The sequence below is a fragment of the Mustela putorius genome, unplaced genomic scaffold (assembly GCF_011764305.1).
Source record: "Mustela putorius furo isolate JIRA1106 unplaced genomic scaffold, ASM1176430v1.1 tig00003853_pilon_pilon_pilon, whole genome shotgun sequence".
NCBI classification, from domain to species: Eukaryota; Metazoa; Chordata; class Mammalia; order Carnivora; family Mustelidae; genus Mustela; species Mustela putorius.
In genome coordinates, this window is record NW_025422005.1 from 26,282,999 (window position 1) to 26,293,362 (window position 10,364).

The 10,364-nt window shown below is 52.8% G+C and overlaps 1 protein-coding gene across 1 annotated transcript in view; it reads right to left on the reverse strand.

The window, feature by feature from the left end:
- DLGAP3 (DLG associated protein 3) overlaps positions 1 to 9,353 on the reverse strand; it is a 41,621-nt gene extending 32,268 nt beyond the window's left edge. Inside the window, 4 exon segments of the mRNA XM_004740835.3 lie at positions 236 to 441; positions 4,776 to 5,933; positions 7,566 to 7,643; positions 9,010 to 9,353. Of these exon segments, the coding sequence (XP_004740892.2) occupies positions 236 to 441; positions 4,776 to 5,882 (1,313 nt within the window). The 5' untranslated portion in view covers positions 5,883 to 5,933; positions 7,566 to 7,643; positions 9,010 to 9,353.
- Between the last annotated feature and the right edge of the window lie 1,011 nt (positions 9,354 to 10,364).

Consider the following 10,364-nt stretch of genomic DNA (forward strand, 5'->3'; position numbering starts at 1 on the left):
AAGGGGAATAACAGCATTGGGGTCCCTGAGCAGGTTCCATCCCTCGGAAAGGGATCCTCCCAGGAGACTTTTGGGTAAAGGTACTGTCCCAAAGAGGCACTCAGATTGGAGCGATCACCAGGGACCCCCTCTTTATGTGGAGCAGAGTGAGACTCCCCACTTGAACCCTAAGGAGGGAACCTCCCCCCACCAGGATCAGCTTCCCAGCCCAAGCCCTGGCCCTCCCTGTCCTTACTTGATCCGGGCCTGGTCCACGCTGGAGGAGCGGCGGGCGGTGAAGCGCCGGGCCATTGCTTTGGGAGACGTCTTGGGGCTGCCATCCGAGTCTCCACTCTCCTCATCCCCCATGGCCTTGATGTAGCTGCCGCTCCTCATCCTGCGGCAGGGGATCTCCCCGTCCTTGCCCCCAGTGGGGTAACCCCCCCAGTCATCTTGCGGCACCTGCGGGGACAGGGGCTTCTGTCTCTCGGATGTGTCCCTACTACATCTAGAAGCCAGGACCCTCTGTCCCCACTGCCAGCAGGAGGCGCTCTGCTAGCTGGAGCAGGGCTGGCCCAGGGACTGGCAGAAGCAGAGCCAGAGGTAAGGTTTCAGACTGTCCCCTCCCTTACAGGAGATGCCTCATCATCTTTCATGGACTGCTTACTACTTAATTAAGGTGATATGCCAGGAGCCAAGAGGATGGAGATCAGAGGCCAAAGTGACCTCTGTTGACCCAGCCCAGCAGCGAAGTATCACGAGCCCCCACCTTTCACCTCTCTTCCTCCTTCCTCCTCTTAACCTGCCGACATCCCAAATCCTCCAGCCCTTCCCCCCTTCCCTGTCTGAGGAGCCACAGAGGGCTCTAAGCAGGCAAGTGCCATCAGATTTGTTTCAGAAAGAGTGCTCTGACGGTCCAGAGGGGGGATGCACTGTGTAGGGCCCGGAGCAGGGCAAGGGATGGAATGGCAGGAGGGAGACCCATTAGGAGGCTGATGCTGTTAGCCAAGCAAGAGATGATGAGCCTAAATTAAGACCATGACAATGAGGGGGACGAGGAGATGGAAATGAGGTGTTAAGGAGCATCAGTGAGTCTGATTAGACGTAGGGGGCGAGGGGGCGAGGGGGCGGGGTGGAGCCGCAGATGACTGGGAGGCTGCTGGCTGAGGACCCGGGGGATGGTGCTGTCGCTCACTGAGCCACAGAATCCCAGAGAAACAGGTTTGGGGGAGAGGTGATAGGTTAGGGTTGAGCATCTTAAGTTTGGCAGTGAAATACTGAGCAGGTGGTTGGGTGTTCGGTTCTGGAGTTCAGTGGTGGAGAGATCTGGGCTGGAGGCAGACACGTGGGAGTCATGGGCAGCAGCTGAATCCACAGGGGTGAATGAAACAGCCCAGGGGAAAGAGAGAGCGCTGGGGAGGGATCCACTGACATTTAAAAAGGGGACTGCAAAGAAAGGAAGAAAAGCCTATGAAGTCACCTGAGAAAGAGTGGGCAGAGGGGTAGGAGGGAAGTCAGGAGAATGCCATGTCATGGAAACAGGAGACAGTTCCAGAATAAAAGGAGTTGATAATGTCAAATGCCACAATACATTCAGAGGTTAGTAATTCGGGCTCAGGAGCTAGATCCATGTTCAGATTTTCACCCCATCACTTCCTAGGTGAACTTGAGCAAAAATGATGACTCTCTCAGTTTCCTCGTCTGCAAACTGGTAATGGCAATTATGCCAACGCCCCAGAGCTGGTGGGAAGGATAAGTAAGCCAACATAGTGTGCCCAGCACATAGTAAGTCCCCAGTAAATGTTAGCTATTATTATTATTATAAGCATTGAAAGGTGCCTTTCAAGGAGAGCCCTCAAAAGACCACTGGAGACTACTGCCAGAACATTTTAGAGGGCAGGGGATGTGGATGTCACACTGTCATCAAGGGGAGAATGAAAGGAAGTGAAGATGAAGAATCTATGCTCTAGGAGCTTGGGTATGAAGGGAAGACAGGAGATGGCAGGGGCTATGGAGGGAAGGAAGGACTTTTTAGGATGAGAGACCTGAGCATATTTCCAGGATAAGAGAAAGAGCCAGCGAAGACCAAGACAGTCTTTAAATGCGGGAAGGGATGGAGGTAGGGGATGGTCAGCTCAGGGGTAGAGGGGATCCTGAGGAGATGCGCTCAAGTCCTGCTGGAGGACTCAGCATGGGATGGTGATGAGTGGCCCTGGCTTTTTCTCTGAGCCAAGAAGGAAGGGAAAGGGGGTGGCTGGGGATCTAGATGAGTCTGTAGGTGGGCTGACAGGAAGGCGAGGGAGGCTGCGATGGTTGGCCCACGCTAGGAAGAATGACGTACAAGCAGAGGCATGGGGAGAGGGCTGGGGCAGGTGGGGAAGATTTCAAACACCTGTTGTAAGGAACAGGTTGAATGGGGTGAGGATGGAGACTTTAAGACGGTCAAGAGCCAGAGAGAGCATAGAGTTCAGGGAGGGACAGTGACTATGGGGGGGGGGGCTAGGTGAGGGGACAGAAATCAAGATGAGATCAGTGACCCAGGGATTGAATGGGGTCCCAAGATGGACAGAACCCACAGAGAGGGGCATGACTCAGCAAGGAGGCTGGAGCTCAGTTAGAAGATGGGAACACAGGGAGGAGACAAGACTCCATAAAGAAACAAGGACTCTGGTAGAAGGAGGGGTTCAGCAGAGGGTTGAGGGAGAGCTGGGGTCCAATGGGAGAAATAGGGTCTCAAAACAAAGAGGTTAAGGATCCAACAAAGACACCTAATCTGATGGGGGCAGCTTCCCCTGCTTTGGGGCACGGCCCCTGAAATCCGTTCCTTCCCCCACCCAGGGCTCTGACTTTGCAATCCTAAAATACCTTGAACCCCCGTGCCCTGAGGGATCATTCCCTTCCCTGCCTCTCTCCAAAGAGGAGCCCCGGGTGAGCAGAGAGGCAGGCCAGCAGATGGGACAGCCAGGGCACACTCTGCCACACTGCAGGGCTCCCGCTCCACAGCCACTGCGGCTGCTCGCTCTTCTGCAGGACACTGTGAGGTGCATGTTAAAAAGGAAGCCCCCAGAGAGGTCAGGGCAGCCCTGGAGAAGCAGCAGGGAGCAGCGGTGTGGCAGGGAGGCTCCGGGGATGGCCAGGGCTCAGATCTCGGAGAAGGACAGTTTGTGTCCTCTGCTCGGCCCGTTCTGCTGGACCCTTCAATTCCCAGCTTAGAGAACCTCTCTACCCAGGGAGGGGGCAATCCAGAAGTCCTGAGTCCTAGAAGTCTCCCAACTTCCCTACTGTCTGCTTCCACGTGGCCCTGTTTTTTCCCTTGAGCTCTCTCGGAAGTTCTCCACCCGGAAGAGCTCTAACGTGTGAAGAACTTACCGGCAAGGCCAGGGACACCCAAAAGGTACATGCAAGGTCAATTCTCTGTACCTCTGAACATGCTGTAGTCTCTTTCTGGAAGTCCCTTAATCCACGTCTGTGCTCGACCAACTCCAGCTCCACTGGGATTCAGCTCCAGCGTCCTCCTCCCCCGCAAGCTGCTCTGAGCAGCCCCCAGCCGCCGCCACCCCCGGTGGGTGCGGTGCCTTCTCTATGCTCCCATGGCGCTGAGGGCTCTCTCCTATCACAGCCTCATCGCTCTGTTCTACCTGCCTCCTTGTCTACCCCACCCCAACCCTGTAAGCTCTTCACAAGCAGCCTCTGTGTCGTCATCTCTGCATCCTAAGCCCCCAGGAAATGCTCCCCGAGGGAATGACTGTGGATTAAATATGTGGCATGGGGGGTTCGGGGGGCAACTCTTAAGTCTGCTGGACTTCCAGAACTTGTGTTGGCTTTTCCTCCTAAACCTATGGGAGGCCTCAAAAAGCAAGCCAGCGGGTGCCTGGCTGGCTTAGACAGAAGAGCATGCCACTCTTGATGCTGGGTTCATGAGTTTGAGCCCTATGTTGGGTTCAGAGATTGCTTAAATAAATAAAACTTAAAAAAAAAAAAAAAGGCAAGCCAGGGGGAATAGGAGAGGGGCCAGAGGAAGAGAAGAGAAAGGTTGATGGTGAGAAGGGCCCTGACCCCACCTCAGTAAGGAGGAGGAGAGGGGACAGCGTGGGATGGATAAGGATAGGGCGAGAAAGGAGGGGGACAGCATGCCATCCATCACCTGCCCCATCCACTCCCTGGAAGCCCCGCCCTGGTGTTGTATCTTGGCCTCAGACTTTGGTGTGTCCCCAGCCCAGGAAAACCCACAGGACAGGCTCCCAGAGCTCTTCCATGGCCTCATGGCGTCCTACCTCAGGCACCCCAGCATGACAAACCTCAGCAGAGGCAGATTCTGGAAATAACTGACCTTCATAGTCAAACAGTATCTGGACCACCCAGATCAGAGCAGAAAAGAGGTCTGGAGAAGGCCTAGGGGCAGGAGAACTGCTTTCCAACTGCTGACCTCCAATCTCAAGGAAAGCTACAGCCAGGGAGTGCCACACTGTCCTGTCCACTGCCTACCCTCAACCTCATTCTGCCTCCGAGGTCATGAGACAGAGGCCAGCACAGCTTGTCCAAGCAGCAGGTCGAAGGGAAGTCTTCCTGGCAGTGACAGATAATGTCAGAATAGAAGGGCCCCTCCCTTGTACAAATGGGGAAAGTGAGATCCCAAAAGGGGCTCCAGGAGACACAGTGAGGCAGGGCAGAACCTCCCCACCTCCAGGCCTCCACCACAGGGACAACTGACTCCCATCCAACCCTTTTGGTAACTACTGGGTGACAGCACTGCAGAAGGTTGAGAACCCTGTGCCCCACCCTCACCAAAGCCTCACCTGCAGATAATGATAAGTCCTGGCTTTGGCCTTGGCCTCCGGACCCAGGAGCCCCTTGCCTGGCCCAGCCCCTGGGTATCCATCCCGGCCCTGGTTGACCATCATGGTATGCCAGGCACTTCGCTTGACCGATTGTCCATCCAGTGACATGGACATGCCAGTGCAGGCAAGACAGCGGCCTTCCGACCCGCCTGAGCGCCCCTTGAAGCTCAAGTCCCGGTAGGACCCGTCTGGAGCCTCCAGGCAGAAGGGACCACCAGGCTCCCCAGGGGGCCGCCCACCCGCCAGGAAGCCACTATCGCTGTCCAAGTTGTCATCGGAGCTCCACCAGCCAGCAGACTTGGACTGGTGCCGCCCATCCCCCTTGCGGTCCTTGCTCTTGCTCCTCTTGCCATGCCTGGACTGGTGGTGGTGGTGGTGGTGGTGGTGATGGTGGTGGTGGGAGGTGTGGGGGCCTCCAGAGCCCAGGCCAGGGTAGCTGTCTCCTCCAGAGCCACCTCTTCCCTCAGCCTTGGGCCCGTTATAGTCCCGCTTCCCTGGGGCTTCCAAAGAGTGGGACTTGGCAAAGAGCTTCTGCACAGAGTGAACCAGGTGCCGTATGCGGCTGGGGCTCTCGCTGCGGGCCTCCGGGGCACTGCCGGATGCTGGCCCTGGCCCAGGCCCAGCCCCTGCCGGACCTCGCTGGTATGGGAGCGTGTGGAAGCCATCTTGTTGAACTGGCAACTGCTTTTCAAACTGGTCCAGGAGTGTAGAAGGCAGGCGGGGGGCACCCTTGCCCTGAGGGTGGCCCACACAGTCTTCACAGGTGTCGAAGGGGCCCTGGCCAGGGTACATCCTGGGGAAGGTGCTGCTACCCCCCCCAACCCCGGCCCCCCCAGGCCCTCCCTCGGGGCCTACTGATGGCCCCTCACTCAGGCTCAGGGGCCCTTCCGGAGAAAGGTGTCCCAGGCCAGCTCTCGGGGCACAGAAGCGGGGCTCAGTGGAGAAGGCCTCCCCGGAGCCCAGCAGGTACGGGGCCCTGGCAGCTGGGCCCACGTCCATATGCTGCTGGTCGGCAAAGCGGGCTGGGCGGGGATGGCTACCGCGGTCGCCATGGTAACCCCTCATGGCCTCAGCAAGGGCTCTTCATAGTGCTGGGGGCCAGGCCCCAGAAACCTCCTGGGAAAATAAGGAGAAACAAGATTCAGACTGAACAGGTCACTTCCCCTAAAACTCCATGCTTAGGTATCTGGTATCCCTTTAGGTAATGCATACCAATTTATTGTGATTAATTGTACTATCTTTCCCCACATGAGCTTAAAATGCCTTAAAACAGTCATACTAGACAAAGACACTCACAAGGACACAAAATAATGCCATCATTCCTCAAATGCTGCAAATTTGATAAGTACTTATTCACAAGATAAAATGCCCTCAGCCAAACGGGTTTGTAAAAATTCTTAGGTTACCAAAAATAAAAGGACACCCAAAAAGACATAATATATATATACATACATACATACACATATACAGATATATATATACATACACATATACAGATATATATATATATATATATATATATATATACATACACACACACATTTTTTTTCCTCCCTAAAGAAACCAGACATTAGGTAAACTGGCTTTTAACAAGCTGGCTTTGGGGGGCGACTGGGTGGCTCAGTGGGCTAAAGCCTCTGCCTTCAGCTCAGGTCATGATCTCAGGGTCCTGGGATCGAGCCCCGCATCGGGCTCTCTGCTCAGCAGGGAGCCTGCTTCCCTTCCTCTCTCCCTCTCTGCCTGCTTCTCTGCCTACTTGTGATCTCTCTCTGTGCCAAATAAATAAATAAATAAATATTTTTTAAATGAATAAAAAAATAAAAAATCACCTTAAAAAAAAAAAAAAAAAACAAGCTGGCTTTGAGCAAATTGATCCAGAGCCACACGTCTGCCCCAATCCCAGCCATATCTACCGCTGTGAAGAGTCAGGCCCCAGGGTCACAGCCTCCAGCAGCAGTAACCAAACAGAATACTGGACCCACATTTACGTATCCACCCCCTCCCCTTCCTTCCACACCCTGTTCCTTCCATCTGGCTGCAGGCTCATTCTCCTCCCTCCCACAACCCCCCACCCACCCACTCCAGGGCTGAGACAGGAAGAAATAACCTAAGATGACTGCTTCTTCGTCTTCTGGGTTCCAAGTGTTCCCCAGTGAAAGTTCCCCTTCTGCCTTTTACCCCCATCGGCCAACCCCATTCCACGGTAGGGGAGTCACCAAGGGAGGAGAAACCCCAAAGAGGAGGAACACTGGCTTTCCAAAGCAGCATCTAAACAGTACGCTGGGATTGGAACTCAGGAGTTCCTCCTCCCAGGAACAGTGGGCTGGCAAGACGGGGAGGTGATGGAGAGAAAGCATTGAAACCCGTGCCCCTGGCCACCATCCCAGGCTTGCCGAGGCTACAGGACAGAGAGGTCAACTCTCAGCAAGAACCGCCTCCAATCAGGTCCGCAGAGTTGCCAGGACAGGAGCTACAGCAGGGGGGGTGTCAGCAGGAGGGACAGGGACTGAGGAGCTGGCAGACGGTGTCCTCCCTCATCCCAGACCAGGCTCCTGGGCCATCTGCTGACTAGGAGGGGATGACAGCCTCAAAGACTCCAGACAGCAGCACCTCCAAGACCTGGCCTCCCTTCTTCTCCACCACCACCTCTCCATACCCACTGTGTCAGGCTGCTTCCAGAATGCCCCCAAGTTATTCTGATTTCAGAACCTCAATCTACTCCCCATCTCCCAGACTCCTACCACTCACCATCCGGGGCTTCCCATCCTCAGTGTCAGGATCCCCAGACAAAATCCTAACTTCAGAAGGCCTCAGGATCACCAGCACCTGATGGAAAAGAAAAGGGCAGTGAGCCAAGGAAGGAAGAGATTGTCCCAGAGTCCTCAGAGGACCAGTCTCTGGCCTTGACAGTTTCCCTTCCCAACCTCCCCAACCAGGACTGATTGGATCCCCCATGATGCAGAGCCTTTGGACCCCCAGGGAAATGAAGTCGGCTTCATTATGCAAATACATGCAAATGAGCTCACAGGTTGGACTACCTCCAACAGCAGGTGTCTGTGTGATCTGTCCGTGGTGCTGAGCCACTGCAATTCTTTTTCATTGCCCTCAAATGCCATTCCATTCCACAAAATTTGTTGAGCAGCTATCATAAGCAAGACTGAGTGAGAAGTGTATAGAGGTGATCTAAGTGTGGTCTCTGTCATCGAGAGGCTTATAGTCCAACAAGGGAACAATCCTACACGACAGGGTTATTTTAGGTCCTTGTATTTTTGCACAAGCAGCACCCTCCTCCTAGAATCTCCTTCCATCTACTCCCCTCATCTCTTTCCCTTGGCTAACCCTTCCTCAGATGAAACCCCACCTACCCTCAAAGACTTTCTGTATTCTCATTCTGGATCATGTCTCACTATTAGGCTTTCATAACACCCTTGGTTCCCCCATGAAAGAAACCATAATACTGCACTGAAGTTGTCTGTTTCAGTTTCTGTCTCCCCAGCAAGAATGTGGTCTTCTTCAGGGTAGGAACCATATCCTAATTATCTCTGAATCTCCAACACCTAATTTAGGGCTTTGACTAGAACAGGTTCTTAATAAACGTTCACCAAGTAGATGAATAAATGGACTGGAAAGGGGTAGCAAAACATTACACTAGTTCAGATGAAAACAAGACCAGACCCAATGGAGGGAAATCGAGGAGGACTTCCCAGAGAAGAATGTGTTCAGGGTGGAGAACAAGATGGCTGTGTATTCCAAAGACAAAGCGACGGGGGAGAGAGAATTCCCAGAGAAAGAAACAGAAGGCACAAAGGCAGAAGAGGTGGGCAAATAAGGAATTCTTAGGGGTGGGCTGCGAGAGTTCCAGCAGACACTTAGGGTTTGGCAAATACTGGGATGAAGTGGGGGAGAGAGAGTCAGGAAGGAAGACGACTCTGAAGTTTGCAGCAGCCGTGACTGGAAGACTAATGATGCCATTATTAGACACAAGGATGTCAGGAAGAGCTAGCTTTGCAGGCGTGATTAATGGTAGTGGAAGAGACACAGTCAGACATCAGGAAGAACTTCCTGACCCTGAAGGATGTGAGACAATGAGGAGAATTGTGGACTGTCCTGGAAATCTTCCATAGAGGAGAGGATGAGGCATACCCTGTCCCTGGCCCACCCTGTGGCCTGGACTGAAGGAGCTATTGGTTACCTTGCCTGCAGGGAACCAGAGGTGACCTCAGAGACATCATCAGCCTGACTCTAGACAATAGTTCTTCTCTTCCACTTGCCTTCTCTGGGGAAGCAGAGGCAACTTCAGACCAAGAGAGCCTCACAAGCAGTTGCTGGAAAAGCTCTTGAAGGCATCTCCCTGCTTTGGAAAGAAATTTTGATAGCTTGTCCTTCACCCACATCATGGTCCTCCTCCTCTTGCCCCAGGCAGAACCCACGTTCGAGACTCACAGCATAAAAGGCCACTTTGGCAGAAGCCCAGTCCATCTCATTTGCTTTGCTCGTGGTCACATCGACCTGGAGTCTCACTCGGAGCTTCCCAATGGTCGACATTCCCAGGCTTCCCCCCCGCCATGGTCCCCCGCCAACACACAGGTGCTGCTGCCAAGTCTCTGAGCCGCCGTCAAGATCTTATCAAACTTCAGTCTCTTTAGCATCAATCCATGTTCTCCCAGCTCTAGTCTCAGGGGAGACAGGCCCCTGTAATTGCTCCTCTCCAGATGAGTTATCCTCACCTCCCTTACCCGTGTCCTATAGGGCAGCACTGTCTGGTGGAAAAAGTGCACGTTCTGACACCAGAAGGCATGTGACACTAGAAAAGTAACTTAATGATGCCTGCTCATCTCTCTCCCAGGATCTTCATATCAAATAATAAAATGTATATCAAGCCATTTTATAAACTCTAAAAGATTACACAATATAATCTCTCATTTGAAGACTTTATTCTGGATTTCCAAAATCCCCAATGTCCAAATACTAAACTGTAATCAAATACAAAAATTACCGAGGGAAGGAGATACCCAGGTTATTGATTTTCTAAAGAAAACATTTCATTGACGTAGACTGAATTATATAGTCTTCCTCCTATATAGTACGCTTTGCCGCCAATTCTCCTGCTCCCTCCCTGTTACTAATCGATAGGGAGGCAAAACAAGCAAGAATGGGACTCAGAATTCCACCCATCACCAAGTCCTATGGATTTTGCTTCCTAAAAATAGATCTGCCCACTTATTTCCATATCCACTAGCTGCATCCACTATATGACTAGCTAAAACTCATTTTCAACCTTCTTTCCCCTTTCCCAACACCCCCAGTAACTGAAGACCACACAATTCACTTTTGGCTAAATACACACACACACACACACACACATATACACATAAAAATCTGATGGTTTCTGGGAAATAGGTCGCCTTTATGATAAAGAGGTGGAGCCTGCTAGTACCATCCTTCCGTCCCTTTCTTCTAGGCTTGAATACAACCATGATGCCTGGAGCTAAGGCAGCTATCTTGCCAACATGAGAGAAAGGCCTAGAGAGTCACAGAAATGCTAGT